This window comes from Rhinolophus sinicus, chromosome 2, assembly GCF_057876585.1.
Source record: "Rhinolophus sinicus isolate RSI-liver-muscle chromosome 2, RSI-T2T, whole genome shotgun sequence".
NCBI classification, from domain to species: Eukaryota; Metazoa; Chordata; class Mammalia; order Chiroptera; family Rhinolophidae; genus Rhinolophus; species Rhinolophus sinicus.
Genome location: NC_142502.1, coordinates 124,131,312 through 124,151,375, shown reverse-complemented (window position 1 = coordinate 124,151,375; position 20,064 = coordinate 124,131,312). Strand labels below are relative to the sequence as shown.

The 20,064-nt window shown below is 38.4% G+C and overlaps 1 protein-coding gene across 2 annotated transcripts in view; it reads left to right on the top strand.

Moving 5' to 3' along the window:
• Positions 1 to 34: 34 nt before the first annotated feature.
• The window catches only part of EIF5B (eukaryotic translation initiation factor 5B), a 63,981-nt gene continuing 43,951 nt past the window's right edge, over positions 35 to 20,064 (top strand). The window contains exons 1-2 of one of the 2 annotated variants that reach the window (XM_088796026.1): positions 82 to 257; positions 16,269 to 16,303. Coding sequence is in view for 1 of the 2 variants with exons in the window: in XM_019753827.3 (XP_019609386.3) it covers positions 223 to 257 (35 nt within the window). In the remaining variant the exon portion in view is untranslated. Of the gene's footprint in view, positions 258 to 16,268; positions 16,304 to 20,064 lie in introns of both variants that reach the window. The other variant, XM_019753827.3, reaches the window with a different exon arrangement.

The following is a 20,064-nucleotide window of genomic DNA, read 5'->3' as shown; positions in this document are numbered from 1 at the left end:
CGATGAGCCGCGCCCTGCGTCCCCACGCCGAGGCGGCGGGGCGATGCGCTTGCGCACTGCGAGCTCACACCATATGTGCCCTGTCCCAGTGCGCGGGTCTGTGGAGAGCCGGGTGCGAGCGGCGGCAGCGCGGGGGGAACGGAGCCGAACGGAGACCAAAGTCTGTGGGATCTGTGAGAGACCGAATAGAGGGGCTGGGACCACGAGCGCCGCTGTCACGCGATGGGGAAGAAGCAGAAAAACAAGAGCGAAGACAGGTAGCTAGTGGCTGGGTTCGCAAGGCGGCGGCCAGCACTGCTTAGTGGGTCGCGCGGGTCCTGCTGGCGCGGGGTGGACTGACTGAGGTCGAGGCTCGAGGCCAGTCCCGCGGGGAACCGGGCCTGGGCCTGGAGTGGGCGGCGCGGGGCGGAGACCCCAGTTCCGGGCGGGCGCGGAGGGCCTCGGTGGCGGGCGGGTTCTCCCAGCCGACACTCACTCCCACCGCTGCCCCTAGCCCGCCTGGGGAAGAGGGGTCTCTGGCTGGAAGAGTTGGGCAGTGGTTAAGGGGTTCCCAGCCCCGCGGGGAGGATCTCCCAACCTGGTCGGGGCGAGTGGGGGTTGTTTTTACGGCGCTACTATTGGCGAGGGTCAGGAAGAGTTCTCTTTACGCCTTTGTACCTGTGAATCCTTGGAGAGGGAGGGGAGTTTGAATCAGCCGTACCTACTGCCAGGGTTTTCCACTCTTTGAGCCGCTCAGGTAGGTTGAGGGTTTAACATCTGACTCTGTCTTAACTTCATCTAATTTGGATACAGTTCTCAGTTATTTGAGGACCGATTGTCCAGACTCCATGCTTTTCGCTTTCCTTCTTCCGGCCTGTCTTTGGTGATTTTTTTTTTTTTTTCTCTCTCTCTAGCACCTCCCCTAAAAAAGGAGGAGGAGATGAAACAAACCAACCGGGGTCGCACATTCCTAATCATACTTAAAAGGTTTTGGGGGGGTGGGAGTATAAGGATGTTTGTAGAGTTACATACCCCGAGATTTTGGGAACTTTTCTGTGTATCATATTCGTTTGAGACTTGTACACTTCTCATTGAAAACGATTACTTCCTAGGACAGAACAGCATCTGTTACTTTTCACCTTTGTATACCACCCACCAAACTTAGTTCAAATACTAAGGGGAGAATAAGTTAAAAAAACAAAAACAACCCGTGGTAGTTCATCTTTCTAACTCAAAATAGATTTGTGGTCTTGAAGTTAAAATAAGCTCACCTGGCACTCATCTAGATATGAGTGGAATTAAAAGACAGCAAGGTGAGTCTTGTATTTCAGTTACAGGTCTACTGGAGGAAGTTAATTGGCTTGAAGAATAGAACTTATTGTTAATTAAACCAGAGAAATAAAAATATGCAAAATCCTGGGTGATTTAGTGGGACAAAATTTTTTCTACTTTTGACAGGATGTTTTGATGCATAGGAGACCTTTTTCTTCAACTGTATACAAAGAAGAGATGAATATAGTAAAGCTTCATGTACCAATTACCCAGCTCCAACTATTGTTATTACATGACCAATCCTGTTTCATCCACCTGTTGGATATTTTAAAGCAAAAATCTCTGAATCCTTTCACGTGTAAATCCTTCAGGTGTATCTGAAAGATAATACTTGAGGGAAAAAAACAAGCACAATGCCACCACCACCAAGCCTGAGGGAATTTTGAGAATGATTTCTTAAATATTATCAAGTAGCCAGTTAATTTTCTAACTTCACCGCTTGTCTTATTAAAAATTATTTTTTAACAGTTTGGTTCAAGATTACAGAAGTCTGTTCTTTAGATTAAAAAATACATGTATATGTTGTTATTTTACTTGGTTTTTACTTTATAGGCTCTTTCCCAATGGAGAAAAGCTACTCAGAGGAGAGAGATTTATTCTTGTCTGTTTATGTTTAGAGAAAAATGTGTCTCTTATTGATTCATAAAGATTTTCATGGATGATGTAAAGTTTAAATTGCAAACAGTAGAGCCTGTTGTTAAATGTTTGGTTTTAGAAGGAATGTAGAAGGAATGCTAATGTTTTTTTCCCATGCTCAAGACTAATTTCTAGGCTTTATCTTTGGCTCATGTTGAAGGGAAATGGTGGCAGCGAAATTAAAAAACAGTTATCTCATGTCATGTTTTTAAAAAATTTTTTTTTTTATAATGCTTCATGGACTCCTTTGCTTGAATGTCTTTCAAATTGTACCTAAGAAATCCTAGGGTTTTGACCAGAGCTGCTTGGACTTTTTACTTTGATGTCCCATGTAAGAGACTTTGGAGGGGGAGAGGGGCATGGAAGTTTCACTGCTTTGTGAATTAGTTTGCTTTGAACTTTTGTATGATTAGTACAGGCAGACCTCATTTTATTGCGCTTTGCAGATACTGCGGTTTTTACACATTGAAGGTAAGACCCAAAAAGATTATGACTCGCTAAAGTCTCAGTTGGTGGTTAGCATTTTTAAACAATAAAGTATTTTTAAATTAAGGTATGTACGTTGTTTTTTTTAGATTTAATGCTATTGCACACTTAATAGACCACAGTATAGTGTAAGCATAACTTTCGTATGCTCTTGGAAATCAAAAAATTTGTGTGACTCGCTTTATTGTGATATGCACTTTACCACGGTGGTTTGGAATCGAACCCGCAATATCTCCGAGGTATGTCTCTCCTTCCTTCAAGGGTATTTTAAATATTTGTAAAAGGAACAAAACACAGTCTGGGAAGAAAGTCTGGAAGGAGAAAGTTCTATTTTAGGATTAATATTCTTTGTGTAAAATGAGTTATTGATCTGGTTTACTCTCTTGCATAAAGATCCCCACTTTTAAAGATTTTATATTTATCTCACGTCCCCTTCCCTTTCAAGCTGTCCTAGCCTAGCATGTTTCTGGCCAGGTAGAACTGTGTGAGAAATGAGCAGCTGTTTATCAGTTCTCAAGATGAGGCACTGAGCCACTTTTCAGTTCGAGGAAAGAACATAAAATACTTGACAGTCAAGTATTTGATTAATTAATCTTTATATCAGTCCTTATGTTTAATTAATCCTTATTTTAACTTTTTAGCCACTCAATGTTAATTTAAAATTAGATTTTATTATTTAATCTGAGTATCTAATTCTATTTGGATAGCATGTTTTGTCATATCAGTGACCTTTGTTGAAAGACTAAATTACAGAATTTTGTTCCAGCTTGTGTAATTCTGAGACTGAGGTTTTGATGGGCTGCGCAGCAAGCTTCCCTGACTTTTTTCATTTGGGGAAACTCTTGAGACAGGGGGTAGGATTTAATATTAACAGATCATACAAAATATAAGGCCAGTATTTTCATTTCTTCCGATAACCTTCTCAGTCATCAGTTTACATAAGGGGACCTTATGGGAGTTTGTGTGCTCTAGCGATGGCCTACTGTTTCCTTTTACACAATAGGATGGATTTTCTTTTACTGATCTGTGCAGAGAAGACAGCATCTGGATTATCCAGATTTTCACAGTTAGTCTTCAATTCTTCATTCTAGTCCCTTTTTTTTGTTTTGGATTTCCTAAATGTGGTAGTTATACTTTTTGGGTTATAAGGAATCTGGTGTATTAACCCTCCCTTCCCCCACTCCCAGGGGAAAAAAAGGACATAGAGGGAAGAAAGATTACCTACCCCATGGTCAGATATGGAGGTGGGGATATCATTCAGGAACTAGAAGGTCTTTTAGGATGCAGTAGAGTTCTGGGATATCTTCAGCATCAGATTATTTGTTGCTGTGGTTCTCTATACCAGTGGTGAGCTGGTATAGTGACTCCACTATTCTTGGCTTTTAACTACAGGTAATGCTCCTGTCATTATTGGCAAAACCCCCTTTCTTGAGAGTTCTGGCTGTCTGAGACAGCTGTCTGCCTTTAAGTGATTGCCCTAGTGTCAGACATTCTTCCTGCTCAGTCAGGGTAGCATGGTCCTTCCCTTGTGATAGAAAACGTGGTGATCTGCTTAAGGAGCCTGTCCAGGAGCTGTGAGGATAGCAATACTCCAGAGCTTCCCAGAGAGGGAGTGGTCCAAGTGGCAAATAGGCTAAATAATCTAATTCAACAAAGAAATTTCCCATTTGTATATATTAATAAAAAACCTCTATCTGCATACAAGGTGTGACAATTAAGTTCGTGAACTTGTTGCAACGATGTCGCTAACCTTTTTTGATATCAGAGGGATTATTCATTATGAATTTGTACCAACTGGACAAACAGTTAACCAAGTTGACTATTTGGAAGTGCTGAAAAGGCTGCGTGAAAAAGTTAAGACGAAAACGACCTGAACTTTTCACCAACAGTTCATGGCTCTTGCATCATGATAATGTACCAGCTCACATGGCACTGTCTGTGAGGGAGTTTTGAGCCAGTAAACAACTGGATTGGAACACCCTCCCTACTCACGTGATCTGGCCCCCAGTGACTTCTTTCTTTACCTGAAGATACAGGAAATATTGAAAGGAAGACATTTTGATGACATTCAGGACATCAAGGGTAATACGACGACAGCTCTGATGGCCATTCCAGAAAAAGAGTTCCAAAATTGCTTTAAAGGGTGGACTGACGCTGGCATCGGTGCATAGCTTCCCAGGGGGAGTATTTGGAAGGTGACTGTAGTGATATACAGCAATGAGGTATGTAGCACTTTTTTCTAGGATAAGTTCACGAACTTAATTGTCTGACCTCATACTTTAGATCAGAAAAAGAAAAAGGATGCATAGTCTGAGAATTCTCTTGGCTTAGCTTGTTCCTACATTGTACTTTGGGAAATTATTAGGTGGCAGAAGAGGAAGACCTAGTTTGCTATAAATGAATAAGCAGATGATAAACTTTTGTTATTATCTTGTTCTGTACTGGTGAACTCTACGCTGATACATCTGCTTTTGATGTTACTTGCCCATCATTGTATCATTGTGCTTTTTTAGTTATCCTAAGCTTATGCCAGTCCTGCAATTGATCTATAAAGGTGGGCAAGGCATTGTTTAACTGAGGAACTGCACGTCAGTGGTTAGGTTAGAATAGCAGTTCTCAGATTTTTTGCCCTAGGACCGCTGTACATTCTTAAATTCCTAAGGAATCCCAAAAGTTTTTGTTTATGTGGGTTATATTTATCAATATTTACCATATTACAGTTAAATGGAAAAGTTCTTAAGGTATTTATTAATTAAAAAATAAACCCATCACATATTAATAACATTGTTAAATAATCATTTCAAAAAGTAACGAGAAGAGTGGTATTGTTAAATATTTTTGCAAACCTCTTTACTTAGTAGACAATAGTTTGTTTCTCATCTGCTTGCGCATTCAGTCTGTACATAGCAGTATCATACCTCGTGTGACCTCTGGAAAACTCCACAGTACGGTTGGGAGAAAGTGAGAATGAAAAGGCTAATAGTCTCTCAGTATTATTTTGAAAATAGTTTAGACCCCCTGAAGAGGCCTTGGGGATTACTTTGAGAAATGCTGGGTTAGGGACTCCTAAACCAGATTCAGGCATTTATGAGACACTTTCCAAGCTGGCTTGCCCATCAGGTTCTCAGAGTGCTTGCGGATCACTCAGGACAACGTGAGACACCTGTGGGCATGTTACTGTTCTTGCTCTTTTACCCACTTATATGTATATTTTTAATGTAATAGGTGAATTTATCAAGGTTATTAAACATCTGTTGGGGTTGATTTTAATTGGGAATTCCATTAAGATTTTAGATTATTTGGGATACTTGACATCTTTAGGTATTGAATTATCCCATTCAAGAAATGTATTGGTCTACTTGAGTACCAGATACTGTTCTAGGTACTGAAAATATAGTGGTCAAGAAATAATATGACAGGCTTCTCTGTTTGGTCAATCTTATTTTCTTTACTTAGTCTGTAGAATATTTATTTTTATTTATTTATTTTTAAAGATTTTTATTGGGGAAGGGGAACAGGACTTTATTGGGGAACAGTGTGTACTTCCAGGACTTTTTTTTCCAAGTCAAGTTGTTGTCCCTTCAATCTTAGTTGTGGAGGGTGCCGTTCAGCTTCAAGTTGTTGTCCTTTCAGTCTTAGTTGTGGAGGGTGCAGCTCAGCTCCAGGTCCAGTTGCCATTACTAGTTGCCGTTACTAGTTGCAGGAGGCACAGCCCACCATCCCTTGCGGGAGTCAAACTGGCAACCCTGTGGTTGAGAGGACGCGCTCCAACCAACTGAGCCATCTGGGAGCTCAGCGGCAGCTCAGCTCAAGGTGCCATATTCAATCTTAGTTGCAGGGGGCAGAGCCCACCATCCCTTGCGGGACTCGAGGAATTGAACTGGCAACCTTGTGGTTGAGAGCCCACTGGCCCATGTGGGAATCGAACCAGCAGCCTTCGGAGTTAGGAACATGGAGCCTTAACCGCCGGAGCCTTAACCGCCTGAGCCACCGAGCCGGCCCTGTAGAATATTTCTTGTTTGGCATTTTTCTAGGTATCTTACAGTTTTGGTTGCTGTTAATGTAATAAGTTTTCTGTTTTTGGTAAATAGGAAAAATATTTTTCAAGATAGTTTTGTTTGACCAACTTATTGAATTCTGTTACTAGAAGACTAAATCGTGATTAGGTTGTTACTTTGTAATATGTAAATAGTAAAGTGGGGGAGAGTAGGGAGAAAATTAAAGATATTACAGCAGCATTCAAACATTTTAGTGACACACAGGTAACTTCTTTTTCCCGCCTTTTCTAACTTATGCCTTGTAACAAATATGTGCTATTGAGAAATTATAGTACAAAATACACAGTGGCACGTCGGTTTTCGAATGTAATCCACGAGTTCTGAAATGTTCGAAAACAGCCGACAGCTAGGCCTCAGGATCTTGCACTCAGCGGAAACTGTGTGACATGTTTGATTTCCGAGGCATGTTCCAAAACTGAAGCATTTAATTCCGGTTACAGCGTTCGTAAAGCGAAATGTTTGTCGATGGAGATGTTCGAAAACCGAGGTACTATACAGGTATTTTGAACCCTTATTAAACAGTATTGAAATAATCACAGTACACTATTTGCCCTAGCAGTAACCACAATATTCACATAATTTCAATAATGAAAATACTTAAGATAGAACCAATAACCGTGCAGTAACTAGTCTGAGACACTGAGCGAAGGGAAAGGAATAAAGATCTAAGAGTTACTATGTAACTTACATAAGTGGAAACTGGGACTTAGCCTAATAACCTTCTTGAGGCTTAGAACCTCTCAGCTGTGAAGCCAAACCTGACTCAAGAACCCATGGTTTTGTTTTGTTTTACTATGCTGTACTACATGATTGAAGAAATCTTGATATTTCAGAATATAGACTTTAAATATCTACATAGGAATTTTACTGGTGAAGCAACTGTTAAAGATTAAGAATTTAAAGAAGGAGGGAGAATAGAAAAAATGACAGCCATTGTATATAGGTCAACCAGTGCCAAATTTCTTTTTTTTAAATTAAAGTTTATTGGGGTGACAATGGTTAGTAAAGTTACATAGGTTTCAGGTATACAATTCTGTAAATACATCATCTGTATATCACATTGTGTGTTCACCACCCTGAGTCAGTTCTCCTTCCATCACCATTTGTTTCGAGAATTTCTCTCTCAACCAAGTAGCTCCCTATCTCATAGCCTGTCTGTTTAAAGTGAAGTCAGTGATGATTTAATGTTTCATTCCTTCACATTACAGACATAGTATATAAAATTTCAGATATTCTTTCAGAGGAATGCATACTTTTCACCCAAGTAACTCATTTATTTAGAATCACTGATTTTCAAACCTCTCTTTGCTGATAGAAATATACTTTCTATTGTTATTTAAAATGTTTGGTTTTTCTGTTTCTGAAACTTCATTTAAACCATGAACTTTATATAGCAGTCCCTGAAAGTACAATTGTGTACTGTTTTAACTCAATTTAATTAAATTTATGTCATTAGGTTTTAGGTACTGAACTCTGGTGAAGCTAATAATTGTTACTGATGATAATTGCAGTTGGAATTTCTTCTAAGTCTGGAATCATATGTATTTTCTATTATATAGATATACTACATTTTTATCCCTTCATACGTTGATGGACATTGGGTTTTAGTTTTGGGCTGTTATGAGTAATATTCCTGTAAAAAAATCCCTGTACACATTTTTGTGTGGACACGTTTTCGATTCTTTGGAGCTGTGCAACCCTTTTTATGTGTTCTTGGATTTGGTTTGCTAGTGTTTTGTTGAGGATTCCATTTCTTTACTTTTAACCTTTCTATGCAGTACTTGTTTTAGGTCTGTCTTTTGGCAAACAGCGTAGAATTGAATTTTTATAAATATAATTTGGTAACATATCTTTAAGAGCTTCAAGTCACATTGCTGCTTGTGATTCATGGTATATTTGACCTTATTTATTCACCTGTTTTGTTTTTATTTATGCCAATTCTGCCATGCTTTCTTTTCTTTTTTTCTTTTTATACTAGGTTAGAATTTATACATGCTATTTCTATTTTTTAAGTGGTGAGACTTGAAATTTTACCTTATATATATACACAGTCACATTTAATGACCTGTAGAACAGTACAAGGGCGGTAGTGCTGTTGTCCAGTATTTTAGTTTTATTTTATAGTCCCCCACTCCAGCTTGGTGACTTTTTACTTAAGGTTGGATGCCATTTTCCTTAAAGGCAATACTTGTAAGGACTGAACCTAGGAAAAAGTAGACACATGCTTAGTGGATTTTCCATTGCTCTCTTAAGAATTTAATTCTCTACAAAGTCAAAATGATTATGGAAAATGATTTCCTTGTTTTAGACACATTAATAGCTAACAAAAGTTTTAAAGAAATGAAAAGTTGGGAAGGCACCACTTTACCAAACTCTGGAAATAATGAGTCAAAGTGTAGTTACCTGATTCAGACCAAGGTTTACTTTTGGTTTATGCAACTTTGTAACTGTTTTAATTTAAAAATTTAACTTTTGTTACAAAAATTTCAAGCACACAGAAAAGGGAATAGTGTAATGAACCCTGATACGAGGTCTGACGAGTTTGTGAACTTGCCCCCATGCGCTTACATTGGCAGCACTGTGCAAACAACTCAGTGGGATCTCTTAACCATGGTATGTCCGCGTCTCACAACTGTGTTAGTGTCTTGCTGAGTGGCGTTCATTATTGTTGTTGCGTGTCTTTGTGTGCTGTTGCGAGAATGTCTAAGCTTGAAATAGAGCAATGAACAAACATTAAGTTTCTTGTTAAACTTGGCAAGAGTGGAAGTGAAATCAGGGACATGTTAGTCTGAGTTTATGGGGATAATGCCATGAAGAAAAGGGCAGTGTACAAATCGATTAAATGTTTTTCTGAGGGGAGAGAACGTATTACTGAGGCAGAGTGGCCAGGGCGGCCAGTAACAAGCAGAATTGACGAAACATTACAAAAATTCGTCCAATTGTGCGTTAAAATTGTCGGCTGACTGAGAAGCATAGCAGACCAAATAAATATCAATAGAGAAACAGGAAGATCTTAACTGAAAATCTTGGCATGAGAGAGGTGTGTGCAAAAATGGTCCCTAAGGGGCTCACCGAGCAAAGGAGAGTCGAAATTTGCCAAGACTTTTTGGAGAGGCAAGACGATGTTTTGGGTCGTGTTATCCCTGGTGATGAAACATGGGTGAACCAATACAAGCCTGAAACAAAGCGTCAAAGTGCACAATGGAAGTCAGCCAGTTCTCCACGACCAAAAAAGTTCCATCAGTCCAAATCAGGAGTCAAAACGATGTTGCTAACCTTTTTTTGATATCAGAGGGATTATTCATTATGAATTTGTACCAACTGGACAAATAGTTAACCAACTTTACTATTTGGAAGGGCTGAAAAGACTATGAAAAAGACAAAAATGAACTGAACTTTTTGCCAACAAGTCATGGCTCTTGCATCACGACAATGCACCAGCTCACATGGCACTGTCTGTGAGGGAGTTTTTAGCCAGCAAACAAATAACTGTATTGGAACACCCTCCCTACTCACCTGATCTGGCCCCCAGTGACTTCTTTCTTTACCCGAAGATACAGGAAATATTGAAAGGAAGACATTTTGATGACATTCAGGACATCAAGGGTAATACGACGACAGCTCTGATGGCCATTCCAGAAAAAGTTCCAAAATGGCTTTGAAGGGTGGACTAGGCGCTGGCATCAGTGCATAGCTTCCCAAGGGGAGTACTTCGGAGGTGACCATAGTGATACTCAGCAATGAGGGATGTAGCACTTTTTCTAGGATGAGTTTGTGAACTTAATTGTCAGACCCCGTGTACTCATCCACATTTAGTCATTATTAGAATTATTGTCCCCATTTTTGTGATACATATTTTATAGTCATCTTGACATTTTCTCTCCAAGTATTTTCTTTTATAACCACAGTACTCTTATTCACCTAGTGCAGTTAGCACAAATTCTCTTAATGATTAATATCCAGTCCATACTTCAAATTTTCAGCTCCACAATGGCTTTTCACAGTTGGTTTGTTCAAACCATGCTGCAACGTTCATACTGCATTTTATTATGTAGCTCGAATTTATAAGTCACATTTTATTATAGATATCTGGCTAAAATTGCTTTTTTTTTTTTTTCTGTGTAAATATTCTCTTCACATTCTCACTCTGAGAATTCTCAAAACTTGGTTATATCAGCCTACTGGTAATATAATTGAAGGGGGATTCTTAGACTTGTAAGTGGCAGTTGCATTCTGTGCTAGTGTTTGGTTTAAGGACAAAATCCGTATGCAAGCCTACAAACTGATCACTCCTGAATGATGAGTAAAGTGTTAAATTATATTAATATACTCCTATTTGGGTTGGTGTGAAAGAAGTAATTGTGAGAAATTATTTTGGGGGAATACGAAATTCATGTAACATAAAATTACTCATTTTAAATGCACATTCTTTGACATTTAGTACATTCACAACGTTGTGCCATCTCTGATCTAGTTCCAAAACATTTTCACCACCCCCAAAGGAGATGCTGTATGCCACTCATTAAGCAGTCAGTCCCCACTGCCGCCACCTCTGAGCCCCTGGCAACCCCTGGTCTACTTTGTCTTTTCCATGTACCTATTCCGGATATTTCATATAAATGGCATCATACTATGTATGACCTGTTGTGTCTGGGTTCTTTCACTTAGCGCAATGATTTCAACGTTCATCCATGTTATAGTACATTTTGTTTAATTTATGGCTGTATAATGCTCCATTATGTGTACCACAGAATGTTTATTCATCTCGTGATGGACATTCTGATTGTTTCCACCTTTGGGCTTTTGTGAAAAGATCTGCTACTGGTACGAACATTTGTGTACAGATATTTGTTTAAGTTCCTGTTTTCACTTCTTTTGAGTATATACCTAGGAGTGGAATTGGTGGGTCAGATGGTAATTCTATGGTTAACTTTTGGAGGACCCACCAAACTTTTCTACAGCAGTTGCACCATTTTACATTCCCACCAGCAATGTACAAGGGTTCCATTTCTTCATATTTTTGCCAACACTTTTTTTTTTAATAGTCACCCTGGTGGTTGTGAAGTGGTGTCTCTCTCTGGTTTGGATTGACATTTCCCAGGTTCTAATGATGTTAAACATCTTTTTATGTACTTTCTGGCATTTGTATAGCTTCTTTGGACAAATGTCAGTGCAAGTTTACTCATTTTAAAACTGGTTTGTTCCTCTTTTTGTTGAGTTGTAAGACTCCTTTATATATTCTGGATACTTGACCCTTATTAGATACGGTATATGATTTGTAAATATTTTCTCCCATTATGTGGGTTGTCTTTTCACTATCTTGATAGTACCATTTTTACAAAAATGTTCAATTTTGATGAAATCCAATTTACTTATTTTTGTTGTTGTTGCTTGTACTTTTGGTGTTGTAGTTAAGAATCTATTGCCAAGTTCAAGTACTGTAGTGTGAATTTTCTTAAATGAGAAATTTCAAACGTGCAGAAATAGAATAGTTTAATGAACACGTGTCTGTTAACTCAGCTTCAAATATTACTGATTCATGGATGACCTTGTTTCATCTTATCCTCTCCCCATTATTTTGCAACAACCCCAGACATTTGTAAATACTTTAGGAGTTTACATAATTAATTAAAAGAAAGGTTTATATCTTAAATATAAGTTTTAAAAAGTGGTGCATTTCCATGCATTTGGAAAATTCACATACAGTAGAATCCTTGTCTGTGTTGTTAAAGGAAATGTCATGTACTTTTCTCTCAGTGGGCTTTTAAACTGGTATTTGAAGTTATTATTCAGAAAATTCAGTTTGGAAGTTTTACTAGGATCAAAAGTACAGGGACTGTTATAGCGGTGGACATGATTTTTATTAAGCTGCTGTGATGAAACTGTTGTGTGCAAGTGGTGGTTGCCATTCCAGAATAGAGTTTTTTCTTTGTTTAATAGTCCCTATTCGGAATGGGTTACAGTCCCTGCTGGTTGCTAATTGCAGAAGGGAGGTGAATTGGGCATACAAAAAAGGAGTTTTCTGTTCTCAAAGGGTCTTACATTTTAATATAGCAAATAGGTGTATGGACAGACAGACAGAGAGGAGATGAAGGGAGACTGTGGAGTTGAGGATAAGTATGGGAGTGCCACCTCTGAGATTTCAAATTTTCCCTCCTAAAGTTACTGTGTGTGTCTTTCAAATCCCTTTCCAATTAAATCTGCCATCAGGAGAGCAGGCCAGGTGGGAAGGAACAGGAGTGTGCAGTGTGTGTCTGTCTCCTGAGTATTAAGGGTTGATGAGGATCCAAGAGCTTCAGGTGCCTAATCATTCTGTACCCAGGTGCCGCCACACCGTTCTGATGATGGTGTGCAGCAGTTGGTCATTGAGAAGTACCCTCTCCTGAGAGTAGTTACCTGTGTCAAAGTTTTATTCACTGTCATTTGGTTATACCAGGTGTTATAGAAAGTAAATTGGGTGGAATAAGCTTTTAAGAGTGATTAAGGATGACCGGAGTTACTTATACAGAATACAAAGACTATGAGTTCACTTTCATTGAGCGCTGAGTGCTCAATGTGATCGATTAGATTAGAGCATAAATTGAGTCCTTTCTTGAGGTGTTGAGAATGTTGGCCTAAGTTATCAATATTGCCGACATGTGTACAGCCATAATGCTAGGTATAAACTCTTATCTCTTATGCAATTATGAAACCCAAAATACTCTGACATCAAATAGTAACAAATACACATTTTGTTTTTACAATTGAAGTTTGCAGCATTGATGCAAAGGATGATACTGTGTTGATTCTAAATCGGTCCTTGTCAAAATGGAATGTGCGCCTGGTTCACCTGTGCGTCTTGTTAGAACAGAGATTTGGGTTAATTAACTCTTGGGTGGGACCTGAAATTTTGCATTTTTAATGAGGTGACACCAGTGCTGCTTATCCTGGAATTCTTTTTTTGAGTAGTAGGATCTAGATGGTCATTTTATTGTGAATGTATTGCTTCCAATAATGGACTTCTTTTCAGTTCAGTGTGCTCGTACATACTAGGAAGGGCTCAATTTTTTTAATACCTTTTTCAGGTTGAACTCATGATTTTGAGCTTTGCATTATATCACCTTCTCTTGGCAAAAACGTTTAGTTTACATATTAAGTCCGTTCTGATCTGTTCTACCAACACGAAGCAACTTAGTGGAGGTTTATAAATGAAAGCTTGGGTTGATGCTCTATCATAAGTACACCGTGATAAGGTGGCCATCTGTGGGGTACATGGCATGTGCATCTTAAATCTTTATCATCAAAATTAAAAACAAAGATAAAAGTTACTGGGAAGTCGTTTCAGGCTTCTGAAATCACCCACAATCCTATGTGTGCCCCCCCGCATTGAGGGTCCTCACTCCAGTTTGAACAAGCCGTCCTAGACAGATTTTATAGTCAGACACGTTGGAACCTATAATATGTATGAACTTAGGTGATGTATATTTGGGAGTCTACAAGATGATGCTTATACTTGCTCATGTATTCTTGTCACTTTGACGTATCAGGTGTTTAGAAAGTAGAGAATTGGGCCGAATTTTTGGGAAGGTAATAAGACACATTCTGCTTCCCTTGCGTTGTACAATGTAAGGAGCAGTGTGGTTTCATAGCCCTTTCACAGGTGTCAAGACTTAGTTCACAAGGAAATTGTAAGCGTAGAGGGCATTTTTTTTTTGAGATGTGAATAAATTCAAATAGCTCTGCATTTATTAGTGGGTCATAGTACTTAAGGTAAAACTCCATTGAGGGAGTGGGAGTGAGAAATGTTGGGGTCCGTGGTTGTGCAAGTGGTGGGAGCTAGTGAGGAGCAAAGACGTCTGTGCCTTTCCTTCTTTGTCGTGTTTTCCTTCTTTGCATCTGTAACTGTGGATGATCACGGAGTGAGTGCTGGGTGAGAAGGGGTGAAGGTTGGCGGAGATGAGATGCCAAAAGGCCTCTGGAGGAGAAGGCAGGACTGGGGTTCCCTGTGTCCCTCATGGCTACTGGCGCTACTGGGATAGAGTTAGGCGCAGAGAATGGGATTCCTCCTTATGCTTTTTCTCTTGTTTGCTGTTAAGAGTCAGGGAGGAGCAGAAACCAAAGTCAAGTGAAAAGGGGTAGTAACCATTCCTTCCCTCAGAGATTACACAGTTTATGATTGTCGACTTGGGGGCTGGAAGCGAGGAAGGAGTGGTGTGGTTTGGATTTTACCGCCTTTCATCATCGATGCGCTTTCTGTTTCTATATGCCCTGGTACTGATTAAGAATAGGAAAAAATATATGGGTGCTCCAGTTATTTATCATATCAAGTCCTCCCAAACTTAGCTGCTTAACAATAAAAATCATTCTCTCTCGGTTCTGAGGGTTGACTGTTCTCACTCAGTGAGGTGGATCTCACTTGGGGTCTTTCATGTAGTTACAGATAAATGGTAGCTGTGATGGAGTCATCTTAAAAGCTCCCCAACCTCACTCACTTTCTCACGCCTGGTGGTTGAAGGTGGCTGTTGGTTGGGACCTGAGCTGGCACCACCCACTATATTGACCTCTCTGTGGCCTCACAGCCCTCATTGAAGGGGAGGGGATGTAGACCCCTTAACTCTCAGAGTGTCAGAGAAATTTTGGGCCAAGTTTTGTAAAACCTCCTCAGGGAGTAAAGAGGTACTGGAGAAGAGGGGTTGGTAGGAGAGTCTTAGGAAGCTTGGAGATTTTGAATTGTTACTGATTTGGGAAAGGAGTTGGATTTCCTTTGTTCTTATCTAACTTTGCATTAATTAGACAACTTTTCAGTGGAAAATGCCTGTCATCATGAAGTGATGTTTGCCAAGTTTGGAATTGAAGATGTTTGCACATAGGTTCATTTTCTGTGCAGTGAAAAAAATTTTTGTAATGTTACATGTCTTTAAAAGGCTTTATACTATATTGCTCTCAAAATGAAGTATGTCTTATTTTCATGTATGATTTTTATTTAATTATTCCGAAAAGCCAAACACCAAAGTTGGGTACATGCTTGCATACATAATTAATAAATACCATGTTTTAAAAAGATTTCATCATAATAACATCATTTTAGCTATATATTACCCTGTTAATAGAAATTAAGGTATTAGGAAAATATTACAGATTTATTCTTATTTTGATAACGTATAAAAATGTATAAATGATTTATATTAGGTTTAAATAATTTTAACCTGTTTTCGGTAAACTGATAAATGTATTCTGTAACTTTTCAACTGTTTTTATAATATTCCTAGAAATTCAGATTAACACATTTTTTTGAGGTGTGTAATTGACCTAAAATTAAATTCACAAATTTCAAGTGTACAGTCGATGAGTTTTGATAAATGTATACAATTGTGCGTCCTTCAGCACAATCACTATACAGAATATTTCCATTACCCCAAAAAGTTCCCTTATGACCCTTTGTAAACAGTTCTCTCTCACTACAGCTGGCTTTGGCCAGAGATCACTGTAACTTTTGCCTTTTTTTTTTTTTTTTTCCCCCGGTTATCGTAGTTTTCCGTTATCTAGAAAATCATGTAAGTAGTTGAAGCCTTGCTTGATTGGCTGGCTGGGTTTCACATAATATACTTTTGAGATTTATCCATGTTGGTGTGTGTAACGTTAATTCTTTCCTTTTATCATTGTGTGGATAGATGACAATTTGTTTAGCATTTACCTGGTAGGTGGATATTTGCGTCGTTTCCAGCTTCTTGTATGACTAAAGCTGCTATGAATATTTGAGTACAAGTCTGTGTGGACATATGTTTTCATTTCTCTTAGGTAAATACCTAGGAGTGGGATTGCTGGGTCATATGGTAAGTGTATGTTTTACTTTAAGAAACTGCCAAACTGTCTCTTCCAAAGTGGCCGTGCCATGTTTGCATTTTCTATAGGGATGTGTTCCCGTTGCTCCACACCCTCTCGCAACACTTTGTGTTGTCGGTCCTTAATTTTAGTCATTCTGGTGGCTGTGTAGTGGCATCTCATTGTGATTTGCATTTCCTTAGTAGTTCATGATATTGACCATCTTGTCTATGTTTGCCATTCTTTTATCTCATTTGGTTTTAAGTGTCTGTTCGTATCATTTGCCCATTTAAAAAATATGTTTTACAACACTGGATTATAGGAGTTTACTACATATTAGACAGATCCTTCATCAGATTTCTGTATTGCAATATTTTTTCAGTCTATGGCTTGCCTTTTTATTTTAGCATTGTTTGATTTTTTAAAATTAAACTTTGGAGATAATGTAGATTCACATGCAGGTGTAAGAAATAATATGGAGAGTTCCCTGTACCATTACCCATTTCCCCTGTGGTAACATCTGGCAGAACGGAGCAGTCTCACAACCTGAATGTCCACCTTGTACAATTCACTGATATTCTGCAGCTTTGACCGGTTTCACTTATGCTGGCACATGCACGTGTGTGTTTAGGACTCTACACTATTATCAAGTGTAGATTGTATATTTACTACCGCAGTCAAAATGCAGAATGTCACTGTAAGGCTCCTCATGCTGGCCGTCTATAACCATCCCCGCCTCCTTGTGCACCTCTCCTCCCCTGCGTGTCCCTGACCCCTGGTATCTATAAATCTGGTCCACATTTCTCAGATTTTTTTCTTTATGTGTGTAACACTTGGGAATTGGCCCCTTTCCACTCAGCCTAATTCTCTTGAGATCTACCCCTGCTGTTGCATGTATTGTTATTTCATTCCATTTTATTGCGGAGTAGTATTCCATGGAATGGGGATGAACCACAGTTTATTTAACCATTGACCCACTAACGGCCATGTGGGTTGTTCCCAGTATTTCCCTATTGCAAAGGAAGCCACTACACACACTTGTCTACAAGTTTCTGCATGAGATACATTTTCATTACTCAGGGATCATTATGTAAGAGCATTGCTGGGTCAAATGGTAAGTACATTTTTAGTTTTACAAGAAAAGGATGGACTCTTTTCCGGACTGGCTATTCCACCAGCAATGTATGGGTGATCCACGTTCTCCACATCCTCACCCATCTTGCTTATTATCACTGTTTTTTTGCAGGGGGAAGGGATTCTGATTGGTGGGTAGTGATAGCCCATTGTGATTTTAAGCTGCATTTCCCAAATGGCTAATGATGTGGCACATCCTTTGTTTGCCATCTGTAAATGATCTTCAGTGCAATGTCTTTTCATACCTTTTGTCCATTTCCTAAGGATTGTTTGGACTTTTACTGTTGAGTTTCGAGAGTTCTTTGTATAGTCTAGACACTAGTCCTCTTTTAGATATGTGGCTCGCAAATATTTTCTCTCATGCTGTAGCTCGTTTTTTCATCCCCTTCATATGGCCTTTGCACAGAAAAAGTTTTTTATTTCGATGAAGTACAGTTTTTTGGATTGTGCTTCTAATTTCAAGTCTTAAAAACTCTTTGCTTAGTGCTAGATCCCGAAGATTTTCTACTTTTTTTCTGAAACATGTATACTTTTAATGTTTTTCATTTAGGTCTGCCATATATCTTGAGTTCATTTTTGTGTAAGTAGTGAGGTTGAAATTATTGTTTTTTTGTATGTATGACTGTCCATTTACTTCAACATCATTTGTTGAAAAAGGCTGTCTTTTCTTTCCTTCAATTGCTTTATTGCACCTTTGTCAAAAAACAATTGGCCATCCTTCTGTGGGGGTTATTTTGAGGTTCTCTCTTCTGTTCTGTTGGTCTCTGTGTCTGTCCTTCAGCCAGTACCACATAATTTTGGTTATTGTAGCTATATATTTAGTCTTGAAATCTGGTAAAGTGTTTTCTCCTATTTTATTTTTTCAGATTATTCTAGCTATTTTAATTCTTTTGGTTTTCCATATAAATTATAAAGTAGTCTTGTCTATATTGGCTATGTCCCAAAAATCTGCTGGGATTTTGATTGGAATTACGTTAAACTTGAATGTCGTTTTTTGGACTTGATGTTGAATTTTCTGGTCCATGAATATGGTATATCTCTCCATTTTGTTTAGGTTGTTTTGGATTTCTTTTATCAGCATTTTGTAATTTTTAGCATATAAGTCCTATGCATGTTTTGTTAGATTTATACCAAAGTATTTTATTTTCTTTGAAGTGACATAAATGATATGGTGGGGTTTTTTCCCACAGGTTTTAAAATTATTTTTTAGAAGTTTAGATTTACAGAAAAATTGTGAAGTACAGCATCCTCATATATCTCATACCCAGTTTTCCCTATTATTCATATCTTACGTTAGTATAGTACATTTGTTAAAGTTTAGGAGACAATATTGATGTTATTAACTAGGCTGCATACATTATATAGATTTCCTTAGTTCTCCTACTGTCCTGTATCTGATCCCATACGAGATAGATACCACATTACATTTTAGCCTTTTCTCCTTGGACTCCTCCTGTCTGTGATAGTTTCTCAGATTCATATCACTGCTGTTGACCTTGATCACCTGAGGTAGTATTTGTCAGGCTTCTATACTGTAAAGTTAGTCTTTTCTTTTTCCTCACTGTACTTCTTGCAAGGAAATTACTGTGCAGTCCAGAAGTGGGAAATTACAATCTACTTCCTTGAAGGTGGAGTGTTTGCAGACTAATTTAGATATCTGCATGGGAGATTTGTCTCACCACCATTTATTCAATCCTTTATCTGTATCATAATGGATTTGTGGATAATATTTTATACTTTGGTTTATAATCTAATGATATGTTAACTTGTTGCTTTAATTAACAGATTAATTTGTTTCTGTTATTGGCCAGTGAGAGCTCTTTTAGTTGGCTTCTACATTCCTTTTGTTATACACTTATCATTGTGTGTGTGGAGGACGGGAGGGGTTAATCACGTCCTTATTTTCTGACATTACAAGATGCTCCAGGCTTATCTTGTATATGTCCTGCTCCATGCTTAGGATCAGCCATTTTGCATTGTCACCAGCAATTGATGTTATCAGTTTCTTGGACTTGAGCCATTCTGATAGGTGTGTAGTGCTGTCTCCTGCTTTCATTTGCATTTCCCTAATGACAAATGATGTTGAGTATTTCTTTGTGACTGTTAAGATCTTTACCCATATTTCAATTGGCTTCTTATTGTTGAGTTTTAAGATTCTTTTTTCTATATTTTGAATACAAGTCCTTTAGCCAGTAGTGTTTTACAAATATTTTCTCCTAGTGTGTGGTTTGTGTTTTCATCTTTTTTATCAGTAGCCTCAGAGCAGAAGTTTTTAATTTTAATAGTCTAGATTATCATTTTTTTATGGTTCTGCTTTTCTTTTCTTTCTTTTTTTACATCTTAAACCTCATTGCCAAACCCAAGGTCAACAAATTTTGCATCTTAGTTCTGTTTTTCTTTTTTGGCATATGGGCAACCAGTTCTTCCTGCACCAAATAGTGAAAGGATTATCCTTTCTCCCTTGAATTGCCTTTGCGCCTTTGTCATAGATCAGATAACAGTATTTGTGTGGGTCTATTACTGAGCTGTCTGTTCTGTTGCATTGACCTACTTGTCTGTTCTTTCACCAATAGGCTTCTGTCTCGCTGTTAGTTTTATAGTTTAGTCTTGAAATAGGGTAGTGGGTGCTCTGACTTTG